The sequence below is a fragment of the Hyperoodon ampullatus genome, assembly GCF_949752795.1.
Source record: "Hyperoodon ampullatus genome assembly, chromosome: 1".
In the NCBI taxonomy this organism is placed as follows: domain Eukaryota; kingdom Metazoa; phylum Chordata; class Mammalia; order Artiodactyla; family Ziphiidae; genus Hyperoodon; species Hyperoodon ampullatus.
The window spans coordinates 213508584-213524327 of record NC_136914.1 but is presented as its reverse complement, the minus strand read 5'-3'; the positions used below and the strand labels follow the sequence as shown (position 1 = coordinate 213524327).

Genomic DNA, 15744 nt, shown 5'->3' with positions numbered 1-15744 from the left:
TGTTACTAAAATGATTTTAAAAAAATCAACACTCTTGATCGCATCTTGATGGAACTCTATGGATAAGATTATGAAAACAACTAGTGAGATACTTCCACTCATTCTGGCCAAGAGGACCTGTTGTTTTTTCTTCCTTTAGTGAAACTTTCCAGAGACTTCCAAAGCTCTTCTCCTAAAGCCAACATTTACCACTTGGGAGGTCAGTCCAGCCCTCAGCTCACTCACCCAGAAAGAAGGAGGATGATGCACCTCCGAGGAAAGAGGTTCTGATGTGGCCCAAGTGGGGTACCGGCTGATGCTGGTGGGATTTCAAAGAGGCTAGATTTTTGAAGAAGGAATAAACCTTGTGCTCTCTTAAGGGTGTGTCTCCAGATGACAGTCTTGAGCCAGGATTTCCAGGCCTTTTACTGGGTGTCACATCAGTGCGGTTACTATAGCAAAATGAAAATGTTTTAAGAATCTTTTGGCAGCCCCACCGAGTAATCCACGTTCTTGGTACTTAAAGAATTTGTGGGACTTTTGTAATAACAGATTCTTAAGAACATCTCTCAGTGGCTTCATTGGCTTCTCGCTCTTCATATATCAGAATATTTAAGCCAGAATAAATGGAAAGGAACGAAGGTGGGTTGGAACATAGGTAAACATACTGTAACTTGAGGACCAGTTAGGGAATTCCCTGGAGATCCAGTTGTTAGGACTCCGTGCTTTCACTGCCAAGCGTGTAGTTTCAATCCCTAGTCGGAGAACTGGATTCTGCAAGCTGCATGGCGCAGCCAAAAAAAAAAAAAAGAAAGAAAGAAAGAAAAAGACCAGTTACTATGCTTTTAAACATGGACCCCAAACACACACACACACACACACACACACACACACACACACAACACTGAAGTGATGTCACTTGTCACTTATCAAATTAGTTTTCCTGAAGGTTTTCTTCTGTTTTTGATAGTGTTTCTGAATTGAAGCTATTTCATTTTTCATTCTTCCCTTTTTCATGTTTCATGGCAGCCACGAAACATCCGTCGTTCTCCATCTGATTTCTTTTATCCCAAAAGTCTGATTCGACGCACAGGATGGTCCCCGTCTCTGCAGGTTGGCGCTGTATCTGGGCTGAGGCTGGGAGCCACTGTCCTGGGCCCCAGGCTTCTGTCGCTTTTCCTCCCCTTGCTGCTTTCCCCACATAACTTCCTGGCTCCTGCAGAGGCAGATGCTTTTTCTCACCCCACGGAGTGCATCTCACATGCTGATTCCGGCTGTTTTCTTCTCTGGACAATGTTTTCATTTAGAGCAGTGACTAAAGCATTGTCTTCAGTACACCGAGCACATTGGAAGCTACCCTTTTGGTCCTGTGCTCACACATTTGTTCATTGATCAAGTATTTGCTAAGTACCCAGGTATAGTAAGGAAGAAAAGACAGGTAAATAATTATAAAAAGATCTAGAAACGTCTCACAGGATATGGATCATAAAGATCAAGGAAGTTCAGATGAGGGAAGGGAGTCAAGGGGCACTTCCTAGGAGAAGTGGTCTTTGAGTTGAGTTATGGAGGTTGAATGGGATTTGAACATGTAGAGATGATGAGAAAGGGGTGGGCCTGGTGAAGAGAACGGCAGGAGCGTGGAGCTGGGGAAATGCAGTGCTTCGGGAGGGAGAGGTTTGGCTCCAGGAAGGAGTAGCGAAGTGGGAAAGGAAACAAATAAGACCAGGCACCAGCTCTGCAAGAGGCTGGGGGATTGACATACACTTTCATTGGCTCTCCCTAAGAATTCCCGTGAAGTAGCTATCCTGATCCCCATCTTACAGATGGAGAGACTGAGACCCATCATAGTTAACTAACTTGCCCAGAGTTATCCCAGCGGTAAGTGGAAGAGCTGGGATTGGAACCCAGGTCTCTCTGAGCCTATAACTCATGTTCCTACAAAGGGAGAGTGAGAGAGAAACCTGGGAAGGCAAAAAGAGGACAACATGAAATACTGGCGAAGTTTGATAGTGTATAAGGAGGAGGTGGTGTTTAAGGGCAGCGCCACCTGCCCAGAGCATTCTACAGGAACAAGGAAGGTACTCAGCCTGCTCTCCAGATGAGCAGCAAGGCAGGGGAGTGTGTTCCCTGCACACACTTGACCTTCTTTCGGGGTCTCTTAGAATCAGTTTTGAAACCTTGGCCTGTTAAATTACGAGTGACTTTCCACAATCCTATCTTTGTCCAGACGAAACCCATTTGACAACTCAGGGTTGCAATGCAGCTCTTTAGTCCAGGCTTTGTGTCTGTGCCTGTTTTCTGTGCCTGCCAGAACTGTACTACAGCCCAGGAGAGTTTGGGTTTGGACCTACTTTTATTAAAACTTCACCTTCTGGGCTTCCCTGGTGGTGCAGTGGTTGAGAGTCCGCCTGCCGATGCAGGGGACATGGGTTCGTGCCCCGGTCCAGGAAGATCCCACATGCCGCGGAGCGGCTGGGCCCATGAGCCATGGCCGCTGAGCCTGCGCGTCCGAAGCCTGTGCTCCGCAACAGGAGAGGCCACAACACTGAGAGGCCCACATACCGCAAAAAAAAAAAACCAAAAAAACAAAAAAACTTCACCTTCTTTCTTTAAATGATTTGAAAAGTAGTTAGAAGTACAGAGTTTCAGAGTAGAAAGAAACGTTTTAGATATCAACCTGCTAAGTTTCTTCATCTATAGAATGAAGTCAGCCCAAGGCTATGCAGGTCATAAACAGCAAGACTTAACTGCAGACTCCAGGCCTCGAGTGCATTGTGTTGGCCCATGATGCTGGGTTACATCCAACATGTATGTGTCATACAATCTTCATCTATCTTAAAGCTTTAGCTCCAGTGGCAGGGTTTCACGTACAGCAAACGTATAGTGTCATGAATCCAGAGGAAGAGCCAAAGATGGTCCCCACTGCAAGTGAGTGCTCAGAATTAGTACCTACTTGGCAAGAAGTTGCTTTTTCAACAGCTTTTGGGGTTTTCCCTGAAAGTATACTTTATAACTCAAGTAGTGTTTTATGTTGGTAGCCTAAGGCTATTGCCAAGGGATTCATTTTCATAACTTGAAGAAAAATACCATCAACTGTGGTAATTTTTGGTCTTCTCCAGACCGTTAAGTTTAAGAGACATGGAGCATCTTGAGAAGTGGTGGGGAGAGAGAGAGAGGGTGGGATGGGGGTCTGTCTTGAAAAAGCCTTGTCTCTTCCTATCCTGTTGTTCAAAAGGGACATCTGATTCCCATTATCCAGCTTTAAATATCAATGAGGTCAACTGTATCCCCATCACAGAAAGGTATAAACAGCTTGGGACCTGGCAGAGAGAACAGGCTATTTGACAAGGTCTTCACCCATTGGCCACTGAAGAACAGCTCACGAGAACATTTGAGAAGCCTGAAAACGCCAAAGCAATTCTCAAGCCACCCAGATATTTTGATCTTTTAAATATTGTGGCCTACACAGCAGCTCATTTCACCAGATAATATCAAGCAGCTTTAGTTGTTAGGTAAACTGTACACCTTGCAGGGACATTCAGCATTCCACGCCCCTGAAACAAGCCTTGTTTTATTGGGGAGGAAAGTCATTTTATTATTTATATTCTGAACTCTCCCCTTCTTTCCTCTTGCTGAATTATAGGTAAAGAAAATGGTGAAAATAGAATTACCTGAGAAAAACCTATTCTGGTTTTGCTTACTTGGGAGAGTTTTATAGGAATAGCAAATTTTGTCTATAGGTAAAAGTTGGTACTGAGCATTTATAATTCCTGTTGTAATGCATTATAAACAAAGCACATGATATTCCCAGGACCAAGTTTGTAATATTCTGGAATGGATCACTTGCTTACATTCTAAAAAGGGGCTTCTGTGTTGTGCCTTGGGAGGCTGAAGTATGAATGGCTGCCATCCAAAATGGGCATGAGTTCTTTTCTTCTGAAACTAACATTTACTATATTATAACGTATGCACTTGCAAACCCATAATATACCCAACAAATACAATGTGTATATTTCTACAAAGGAACTAATGAGAGGCTCTATGTATGTCTAGAACAAGGAAATAATGCTGTTATTGTTTTATTAATGTTGCTACCGTACATACCACTTTGTTCCCAGCTTTCACTCTGTTTGAAAATTTTATTCTTTTTGGTGTGTCTTTACAATTCATCAGAATGGATGGGTGTTAAGATTTATCCTGCAAAGACAGTGGGGACTCTTGGCCATAGACAAAGGCTGATGGCCATTGTGCACCTGACTCTAGAGAAGGAGGTGTGTGCCCGTGAGTCCCTGCTGCTTCCTCACAAACACAAATTTCTTTTTCCAAAAGGAGTTCCTGGGAATTCCCTGGTGGTCCAGTGGTTAGGGCTCTGTGCTTTTACTGCCTAGGGTGTGGGTTCAGTCCCTGGTCGGGGAACTAAGATCCCACAAGCTATGCAGCACAGCCAAAAATAAAACAAAAACAAACAAAAACAAAAACAGAACCAAAAGGAGTTCCTTTTTTGACTTAGCAGTGAACGTTCAGTATATGCAGATTTTTAAAAGTATTCCTTCTTCTGCAGCTGTTATCACCACCTTGTCTGGTGAACTTCAGCAAAAACCCAAGGCAGGTACTGTCAGCCTTAGCAGCACTTCGTATAAGGTGTCCATCACCTTATATCGGTAGTTGTCCCGTAGGTGTTCGTATGATCTCTCCGATCTGGGTGCCAGTTGCCTGTAGTTCTCTCCCTTCTTAGAGCATGGCTTTGGATGAATGCAGATTAGATGAACGTAGTTGTTGCACCCCTGCTTCTGCTGAATGGGGGGGAGGGCAGGGGCAGCAGAGGGCTCTCCAGCTCTCCCCTTCTAAGAAGGGACCAAGTGTGCATGGTGGCCCGTGATTGGAAATAATCGGAAAATGTCACTTCTCTGGTTAATCTCCCGGCAAAGCTCTGGTAAGTGTTTTTTAATGGTGAACGTTTGAAGAAGGTTGAGAGCTGGGGTGGAAGCATAAAAAGGTCTCTTCAATGTAATTTTCATTCTGTGACTGTGCCTTCTGCAGGGTAGAACGGGTGCACAAAGTCAAGGCGTAAGGGAAAATATCAAGTGAAAGGTAGTTAGAGGGTTTTCTTTAAAGTTTCATACAGAAAACAAAAAGACTTGCATTTTCAAGCACCTGCTATTAGTGATCAAATGCCATTTTTTTTCTCTTTACTGTTGAAATGAACTACTAGTCAGGTGAGACCTCCCTTTGTTTTATTTTTTTCCTTTGAGGAAAATAAAAAGCCTTTTTGAAATCAAAAGTAAGTATGTGAAGGTGTGCTGGAGAAATGAATGTAGATTTAGACCCCTTCCTCATGAGCGACTGAGTGAGGGCAGCCACATACAGCTACAAGGTTCTTTCTGAAGGATCCTTGCCTCTTGTTATCAAAATAAGGATTAAATGGTTTGCCTAATCTTGTTGGCAAAATACATCGAAAGATCACAGCCAGTCTATAATCCTTCCTATATCTACCTTGCTTTTTCCACCCTTCCCTCTACCTTTTTATTTTCCTCCAAAGATGGCATCAAAAGAAAGAACTGAACTTTTCCAGCTGTGCTTTCAAGTTGTTTTTTTCTGTAAGGCCCAAGGAAAAAGTGATTAAAGGAGAGTAAGTAAATTGCATCTGCTTTAACAGCTTCACCACAGATCCGTGTTGCCTTTTCTCTGTAGAACAGAAGTGGGCATACCTTTGGGGATACAAATTTGAAATGATCTTCATTTATAATATTGGCAAGAGGGTATCCATCATAGCTGTCATAGGGAATTCCAGAAACAAAGACTGTTGGCCCATTTGGGTTCTTGATTTAATTTGATGAGTCACTGTTGTTAACTTGGATATCTGAATAGGATAACATAGTAATTTAGGTTAAATAATTGGACCTAAGGATCATGTGGAAATATGGATCATCTGTAACTTTGTTACAGTTCAAAGAGGTGACGCTAGAATTAAGTTAATGATAAAGAAGAAACTGTCAGTGGGATTTGAAAGAGGGAAAACATGTCAGTAAGTTGGTGCTTTTGAGGTTAAGATGAGTTTGAATTTGACTGTGTGGATATGAGCAGCTGTGTTGGAAGACAGCTCTGTGCCTTTTGAAGATGAAGGCCATCAGAGACCTTCAGCAAGTTATGTATTCATTAGAGGGAAAATACAGCTAGAAGAAGAAAAGAGGTGCATTATTAATAAACAAGACATTCATTTAAAATTCAGCATGTTTCTTTTCTTTCTTATTCTAAAATACTTCTCTCAAATTACACTGGCATTTAGGTCTTAACATGGATTTTTTTTGTCATATGATGTAATATTAGGACTTGGCTTTTTTAAATTAACACTTTAAAACACATAAAAAATAAAATTCAACATGCTTACAAGTCTAGATGTTTAGAATTGAAAGGTAAAATTCTAAATATTTAAGATTCAAACTCCAAAATTAATAGTCCAGTTTTTAGAAGTAATTTTATGACCTTCATAAGGGAGAGAGCTCTAACCTCTGCTGGTTGAACAAATACACTTTGGGAGCCATTAGGGAGTGTGGCCAAAAGCGGGCATCCCTGTGTACCATTTAAGCTTGGAGCACAGTTCAAGAGGCAGCGAACCAGGAACTACACTGGTAGGTCAGACAGGCCTGTGCCACTCTTTGCCATCTGTCATGGAAGGGCATTAGTAACTAGAGCCAAGACGTAAGCAGGAAGTAACCATCTTGGAAGGATATAGATTCACTCCATGGAGTTCTCCAGAAGGGGAAGGACATTTGTCAGCTCCAGGTGGGGCTGCTGCCCCATGTGCTGAGACAGTTAACATACGTGAGTTCCAGGGTATGGGAAGGCCTCCAAGGGTGGTAGCTGCGGAGGACTCTAGGGAAGTCTGGTCTGTGGAGCTCACATCTGAAAGGACTATCCTGTCATGAGGAACAAAACAGAGGCAGTGCTGCCCCTCACCATTTGAGATGAACTGGCTAAGAACTCCAGTCTAATGTCAAGTGTCTGGAAAATGCTGGGTCTTTGCCATGTGCTGGGCAAGGTGCTTGAAGCTTTAGATGTCTTGTCTCATTTATCCCTAGGAACTAGGGGTTGTAAGTACCCTCTCCTCCATTCTGTAAGTAGAGAAGTTGAAGCTCAAGGAAGTTAAAAGAAAAAAAAAAAAATGAGAGAAAGGAAAGAGACACTCATGTAATGTCACACAAGTAGGAGAGCCAGTGTGTGCGCCAAGGTATTTGACTCCAAAACCAGCCTTTTAACCCCACTAGAGTATACTCTACAGAAGTGTGTTTTATCCCATTATTTCATTTTAAACAGGAAAATAAAGACCATTGTAAGAAAATAGGCAAGCAAGAATAACCCACAAACAAGATGCCTACGGAAGTAAAGTTTACAGTCAGGTTAGGAGGTCAGAAGGAAGCAAAAGCAAACAGTGGCAAATGCAGTGAAAGAAAGAGCAGATTCTGAACCTCCAAGAGATACTGTAAGCGTTTCTCCAATACTCCAAGTAGCCTGAAGATGCACGAGGCAGAGTGAGCTCTCTAACAAGGGCCAGAGCAGTAGTGGATTTGGTGAACGTTGGCTGACTTCGCAAACTGACTATGAAAATACCGACTATGAAACTCTAAAATCTTTATTTTGGAATCAGAGAATCCAGGACAGTTGTACGCAAATTGGAGGTGACTCTGATCCGAACACCTCTGAAGAATCAAATGGGACTTGACAAGAATTCAGACTGCCGGATAACTTAAAACCTTTAGCCCTACAATATTAACAGGGTAAAATGCTTCAGAGAAAGCCTGTGCCACTCACAGAATACTCTATCCAGTGAAGAAAGAAAGGAGAGAGACTGTGCTGGGACAGGTTGGTTCAGCCAAGAGACCTTTTCCTTCCACGAAGGTCTCCATCCCTGGAAGGGAGCACCCAGGGCCCCTTTCTGACCTGTGCTCACATTCTTCCCCAGCTACGTTCCTATCAGCTTGCACAGTATGCCAGAGAACAAAACGCTTCAGAGCCACCCCCGGGTGCATCATTACAGGAAAGACAGAAAGGATCCCTGGCCCACATTTGACAAAAATTAGGATGAGTAACATGGAAGAGGCCCCAAAGCTCTGTATGCACTTTAGCTATTCACGCAGTGTCCTCACTGCTTTTAATGAAAACAGACCTTGTTGTTGTCCTAGCAACGCCAGCAACCGAAGATGTTGGACTGTCCTAGGGTGCACCCTCTCTTACCCCACCCTAACACTGAGCTATCGCAGGCTCCTTAGAAGCTTGTAAGTGGCAGCAAAAACATTTTCAGTTAGCAGGCGCTCTTTTCTGCTAGTTCATCTCAATGTTTTTCTTTTACTTTCACCTCATTTGTCCCAAAGCCATGTTGATGAGAAATAAACGGCCACACACGCCTTACAACAAGGGCAGAAAATTTAGCGCAGGGGTTAAGAGCTTGGGCTCTGCCTTTCAAGTGTCTGGTTTCAAATCCTGACCCTTGCCTACCTGTGTGTGGCTTTTCCCTCATCTATAAAATAATGATATTAGCAGTACCTACTTCCTGGGATTATTGAGAAGATTAAATGAGAGGATGCCTGGGGAGTGCTTAACACAGGGCCTGCTACATAGTAAGTGGGCAATAAACGTTTGCTGCTATTAATATTCTTCTGTTGTTACATAAGAGGTTTCATTTTTATATTGAGTTTGGCAAACGTTAGATCCTGGCCACTTGAAGCTGAAGGACTACCCGTAGTTAATGATTATCCCGCAGAGATGGTTATTGGCTCAGCTTTCCGAAGGGGTGGCATCTCTTTTTAAAGGAGGGCTGCACTTGGATGGTGTCACTTCTATATTTTGATTGGGAAATGGGTCCAGGAGTTGGGCTTTTTGAGTAGTGTTATTATGTGAATCCTTTCTTTTTCATTATCCTCAGATTTGAGGATTTTCTCATATGGAGATATGCCTGTGATGGGAAAATTGTCACGTGAGGAGGAAAGTGCTTGTATGAGGCAGGTCTGGGGTGCGGGGAGGGGAGCAGGGACGGAAGTGTCGAGCCCGGCACACCTCCACTGTACCCCGTGTGCTTTCTCCTACCCCCTCCACCCGCCTGTCTCAGAGATACCAGGGACACTGGGGAGAGCAACGGACCCCAGCCCTCTAGTGAATTCTTACTGTCAGGGCGAGTCTAATCACTGCCTGCCTCTGGTTGGCCAGGCGGGTTTGCTTTCCTTGTTTCAGATGTGAGTTCCATAGTGATGCAACATCCTTGTTTTTAGGAGGTTTTTTTTTGACTCAGTTAGACTCATATTTGAGGTACCAAAATATCAGCAGAGGGCTTCCCTGGTGGCGCAGTGGTTGAGAGTCCGCCTGCCGATACAGGGGACACGGGTTCGTGCCCCGCTCAGGGAAGGTCCCACATGTCGCAGAGCGGCTGGGCCCGTGAGCCATGGCCACTGAGCCTGCGCGTCCGGAGCCTGTGCTCCGCAACGGGAGAGGCCACAACAGTGAGAGGCCCGCATACCACACACACACACAAAAAAAATCAGCAGAAACAGTACCAAAGGGGAAAAATCCTATTCCTAACATAGCTCTATAAATTGTCCTCTCCGAGAAATAGCTGCACGGAGGGGAGCAAATCTTCCAAGACCAGGCCTTTGGGTTTCTTTGCAGAGCTTTCCAGAACATACCAAGCAGAGGTGGGGGGCAGTTAATCCCAGCTCATGCCTTTTCCTCCTGCTCCCATCTCACTCTCAGGGTTCTCCAGCCTCTATTACAAAGTCTACTTTCTTATACCTTCCCCAGCAGCCGACCACTAACCTTACCTCAGTGACCTTCCATATGGTAAGGCTCAAAACATGCAACTGACATGAGTCAAGTATCCACAAACTGAGTATTTGTTTACAAATAATAAATTCTAGCTCATTCCCGCAACAAATATTTATGCCTTCTCTGTACCTCTGTAAAACATCGGACACATACAGTGGTGAGAAAATTAAACCCTCTGAGGGCAGAGGTCATAACTAAAGGTAGTGAGGGAGATTAACATGATGATGAAACCAACAAATACAAAATTATACATTTTATTCATGAAGAAAAAAACCAAGAATGATACTGTGAGAGGAAATAACAAGGTCACCAACTCTGGAGTGAAAGATCAGGGAGGAGGTGATATTTAAGCCAAGACTGAAGGAGGAAAAGAAATCAACCGAGTAAAATTGGGGATCAGGGCATTTGGGGCAGAGGAAGCAGCAAGGATAAGGACCCTGAGGCAGTGACATGTCCCATGTTCTATGAGTGACAGTGGGTAGTGAGTGATGGGAGGAAGGAAGGCAGGGACAACATCCCAAGGCCCTGGGAGCTGTGATTTCACTCTATGTGGACCCTGAAGCCAAAAGCAGGATAGGGACAATCCAAATTGTATTCTTCAAAGATCTCTCTGGCCACTGGGTGCCAAGTGGATTTGAAGAGGGAGAGAATGAAAGCAGGAAACCCAGAGGAGAGGCCATTGCAGGAGTCCAGACCAGCAGAGGTGGTGACTGGGGCCGGGATTGTGGCCATGGAGACGGAACGTGCTTGAACGTGTCCCCTTGTAGGGGACAAGGAGAAAAAGAAAAGCCCTGAAATGCATTTTCAAGGCTGATTGTACAACTAGTTCTCATTTGCCTTTCTTTCTATGTTCTCTTTTCCCATATTTAGAAAAGGTACACCTCTTTCTCATTTTAACCAGCTTAGTCTTTAGGAAAGTGTAGGAACTTAGGCCAGTCTTGATTCTGAAGCCATGGTCTGAAATCTTACAAGTCACTCTTTATTTTACAGCCTACCAGGACTTCTTCCGAAAGCATTTATTCTAGACCAGGCTCCAGTATCCCTGGGTCCCCAGGTCATACTATCTATGTAAGTATCTACTTCTGGAAGAGACACTTCCAGACCAGGGGTGGTAGCAGCTGGTAAGCATGGACTGGATAATCCAAAAGTGAATAATTCAAAATGATTTTTATTTCTGTTATGAGATCCAGTTTTCATTCTTGTAGATCAGCCACCTCAATCCCATTTTCCTCCACGTGATCAAGTGTTTATGTGAATGTGACCATCGGTACAGAGTGAACGAGTAGATGACCTGTAAAGTGCAGTGATACGATGCAGGACTTAAAAAATTTTTGTACCTAACTTGCATATAGATATTTGGGGATTAATTATACATTTTATAATGCTGATACTGAGTATCTTTAAATTCTGCCACAGAGGGCTTTAAATATTTAGTTTATTAAATATGCAGTAATTGTTTTTAGCCACCTGGGAGGATTTTTTTGGCCATCTGTTTGAGCTTTTCCTTCTCTGTAATAAATTTAGGAAATTATCCTGAAGGTTTGCAGGCTTCTCTACTTGATGAATTCTACATAGACTTCTTCCTAAGCTTTTGGTGACTTTTTTGAAAATGTGATTAATATTGGTATAAATGGGCAACTTTATTTTTTAAATTTATTTTATTAAAGTATAGTTGATTTACAGTGTTGTGTTCATTTCTACTGTACGGTAAAGTAATTCAGTTATACATAGATATACATTATTTTTCATATTCTTTGCCATTATGGTTTATCACAGGATATTGAATATAGTTTCCTGTGCTGTACAGTAGGACCTTGTTGTTTATTCATTCTATGTATAACAGTTTGCATCTGCTAATCCCAAACTCCCAATTCTTCCCGCCCCCAACTGCCCTCCTCCTAGGCAACCACAGGTCTGTTCTCTATGTCTGCGAGTATTAAACAGGCAACTTTATAAAGAGTATGACCGTGCTAAGCAAAGTGTTTTGGGTTTTGTTTATTTTTAAGGTTTTCACTTTTTAAACAAGACATGAGATGCGCTAACCATCGTTCCCCGAAGATGAGACGGCAGAGTGATTTTTTCTTTCTGTTTAACTTCGGCAGGCAAAAGTGGACAATGAAATCCTGGATTACAAGGATTTAGCAGCCATTCCCAAGGTCAAGGCAATTTATGACATTGAACGTCCAGATCTTATTACCTATGAGCCTTTCTACTCTTCGGCCTATGATGACAAACAGGAGAGGCGGAGCCTGGGAGAGGTAATAAATTCCCAGAAGCTGTGAGTGGTACAACTTATTTCTCTTTGGCACATGTGTAAAAACTACTGACTGGAATCAAAATAAATCAGAGGGTCCTTTTGGTTGCCCACTGTTTGCAGGCTTCTGTACCAGGTGATCTGAGGTAGTCAAAAACCTATCACACCATCCCTGCCCTTGGAGAGGTATGGAGAGGTAGGGAAGCAGACCAACCACAGAAAACGACAGTGCAGGATGAGTAAGCATCAGTACCAGGCTGTAGGATAGCAGAGCCGGCATGCTGGGAAGGAAGCCGAAGTTGTCAGGGGAGACTCTGTGAGCTGGGCAGAGGGAATAAGGGAGGGAGAGTCCTCGGTGGGGGGGGATGGGGTCTTGGCTTTGGGGCAAACTGAAGTACATTCATGGGATCGTGAGGAGAGAGATCACAACCCCTAAATTTTGACAACTGCAGTTTTCAGCATCATAAGATAGAATGTGCAAGAAAAGACGAAGTAGAGAGAATGGGGCCATGGTATAGGACCGTGGTATGAGCTGGGCTTCTGGAATCAAGTTACCTGGGTTCAACCCAGGAAGTCCACATGCTGGTTGTGTGATTTTGACCATGAGACAACCACTCTGATCCTAGTTTTTTTGTCTGTAAAACAGATAATGACAGAATCTGCCTCATGGGGTGTTAGGATAAAATAAGCTATCTATTAAAGATTAATTATCTATATATCTAGATAATTTATCATCTATTAAAGCTAATCTACATTAACTAATTATTGAAGCAATTAGCAGAGAGCCAGACTCGTGGTAAATGTTCAGAAAATGGCAGCTACTACTGTTGTTTTTACCTGTCTTCTTGGGGCTTATTAATACTCTCTCAGGGCTTCCCTGGTGGCGCAGTGGTTGAGAGTCCGCCTGCCGATGCAGGGGACACGGGTTCGTGCCCCGGTCCGGGAAGATCCCACATGCTGCGGAGCGGCTGGGCCCATGAGCCATGGCCGCTGAGCCTGCGCGTCTGGAGCCTGTGCTCCGCAACGGGAGAGGGCACAGCGGTGAGAGGCCCGCGTACCGCAAAACAACAACAACAAAAAAAACAACTCTCCCAACATTAATGGTCCACAGGCTGGATCACAACCTCAGCACCTGGTCACCCTCTCCTCTCTGTTCCCTAGGTCTCATGGGCTCTGGTCTGTTTCCCCTGGCCTATTCAACTCACTCTAAACATTTCCCCTTTTGTTTTTTAAATTGGAATCAGCTATAGACTGATTTGAGTCCACTCAGAGAGGTGTCTCCCAAGTAGTGGACCAAGATCAGTCATTCAACCAAGGCTAAAACCGATAATCTGTAACATCACAGTGCTTTAAGATCTTAGATGAAGAAAGTTCGTGAAAACGTGGCAATTCTGTTTAATTTATTCTCAATAATGTATGTATAATATTTATTGTTTTATAATCATGTCTGTATTTATAATTACACACACACACACACACACACTCTCTCTCTCTCTCTCTCTCTCTCTCTCTCTCTCTCTCTCTCTCTCCTCCGAAGCATAGCTCTGGTCCTTTTGGCAGGAAGTCGTGTCTGTTTTCATGTAGTGCCACCTAGTGGTCATGCCCCTGTAACTGCATCTGCAGCCTCTCAAGAGCAGGTTGATTGGTCTGGGGGGTTCAATGGCCTTTGGGTGGCAGAGCTTCAGAGAGGATAAGGGGCAAAGGAAGGCTCCTGAGCAGAGTGCATAGGGGCTGGTCCTTGAGCAAGTGGATGACAATTTCCTAGGGTTCGAATCACACAAGCAAGGGGAGGTGAGTTGCCTTATGGTGTTCTGGGCCCAAAAGTTTGAGCTTTGAAGTGAAAGTTTCTGGGTTTGGAACCAGACTGGTTTTTCCTCTCCATATGACTTTGGAAAAATTACATATTTCAGTCTCCTTATCTGTAAATTCAAGATAATGGTAATACCTACCTTAGAGTTTTTCTGTAAGGATTAAGTGAAATATTTAGATTACAACAATACCTGGCACGTAATTAGTACACAGCAAAAATGCTGGCTGCCATCATAATCAGAATTGTTACCATCGTAGCCTAGAATGAGGCCTGTGGGCTTCTCTGAGCATAAAGTCTGGATGCAAGGAGGCCCTCTAATCAGATGTATTCATGAACTCTTCCCCAATGCATGGATCTTGCAACTTAGACAAGTTTGCAAGCTATTTAGTTATTTATTCCTTTAATTATTAAACTTCTTCCAGAGAATCCATCTACTGCCATTTTAGAAACCTGGAGGAGTAAGCTTGAAGTTCTGTGTAGCCATCTGTGCCTCCAGAAAGCCGATCAAACCAGACCATGGGGCTCAAGGAAGTCTGGAGTGCAAGAGAGCCAGCAGCTTCTTGTAAATTTGGAAAAAAAGGGCAAATTCTGAAACTGAGAAATCCACTACTGGCCCTGTTCTTCAGAATGCTTTGTTTGCATTTCATTTCTATTTGAAAGCTTTTTGCATTTTAATCATAAACATTTCGGTCATTCATTTAGGAAATATTTGTTGAGCACCTAATATGTGCCAAGAGCTGCTCCAGTCGCTGGGAATACTTGGTTGTAAATGAATGGAGTCCTTGCCCTCATGGAGCTTGCAGTGTAATGTGGGAGACATAATAAACAGACAGATACGTAACATAATTTTAGAGGGTGATGGAGCTGTGAGGGAAAATGAAGCTGAGTAAGGAGAAAGCATGACGGGGCCGGGTTGCTCCTTTAAGCAGGAGGATCACGGAAGGTACTGTGTGGTAGTGCATTTGAGTAGAGACCTCACTGAGGATGGGGAGTGAGCCCTGCAGGTGTCTGAGTAGAAAGCACTGCTGTCAGTGGGCACAGCAAGTGCAAAGGCCCTGAGGTGAGAGAGGGGTTGGTCTGCTGACTGCCCCGAGGAAACCTGTGTGCCTGGAAAGATGAAAGCCAGAAGGTGAATGGTGTTGAGGTTGGCAAGGCCACTGGGGAGGATGCCACGGACCTGGTCATCATAACATATCAGGTGATTACTATGGTTATAATTTAGTCAACAACTGTGTTTACCAAACTCTTGTGTTTCAGTAGACACTGTAACTCATAGTAGTAAACAGCATAGTTTGAGCATATAGGGGAAATAGTTCCAATTTCTCTAACTCAATCACCTAAAGCATCGCAGCATATTTCCAAAGCCCATGCGTCTTAAGCAGAGACATGTGCCCTAGTCTCGTGGGAGCTTTGTCCTTGTGTACCTGTCTGAGCCCCACTCTCAACTTACTGAATCAGAAGACGGGGAATGGGCAAAGGTGCTGGCATGTGTATCTTGAATAATGTTTCCAGGTGATTCTGATAAGCAACTCTAATTAAAACTGAAAGTGAGCTAATAAACGTTGTGACTTTCATTCTCTTTTATTCTTCTAGTCTCCAAGGACTTTGTCTCCTACTCCTTCAGCAGAAGTAAGTGCCATTTTTGAAAATTATAATGGGTGGAATTGGGGAGTTACTTGGACCATTCCTAGACTCAAATTTTTGCAAAAGGACATTAAACAAAAGAACAGAAAACCCGTGTACAAGATTATGATGAATGTAGGATTCCTTACGTGTAAGATATGACTGTAAGACCCAGAAGTAAATTTCTTTCTAAATGGAGACTAGGGAATAAAACCAGCCTTACCCTGCACCTCTGAGTGGTAGGAAAGAGAGTGGAGAATGGGGT

At 43.5% G+C, this 15744-nt stretch overlaps 1 protein-coding gene across 14 annotated transcripts in view; it reads left to right on the top strand.

Moving 5' to 3' along the window:
- The window catches only part of ABLIM1 (actin binding LIM protein 1), a gene marked incomplete at both ends in the record, with an annotated part of 204839 nt that overhangs the window by 160764 nt on the left and 28331 nt on the right, over positions 1 to 15744 (top strand). For 7 of the 14 annotated variants that reach the window (XM_079705683.1, XM_079705695.1, XM_079705693.1 and 4 more), the window contains 3 exons: positions 10783 to 10860; positions 11895 to 12050; positions 15450 to 15485. In XM_079705683.1, the coding sequence (XP_079561809.1) occupies positions 10783 to 10860; positions 11895 to 12050; positions 15450 to 15485 (270 nt within the window). Of the gene's footprint in view, positions 1 to 1008; positions 1093 to 4540; positions 4589 to 10782; positions 10861 to 11894; positions 12051 to 15449; positions 15486 to 15744 lie in introns of all 14 variants that reach the window. The other 7 variants (XM_079705690.1, XM_079705696.1, XM_079705685.1 and 4 more) reach the window with 3 other exon arrangements.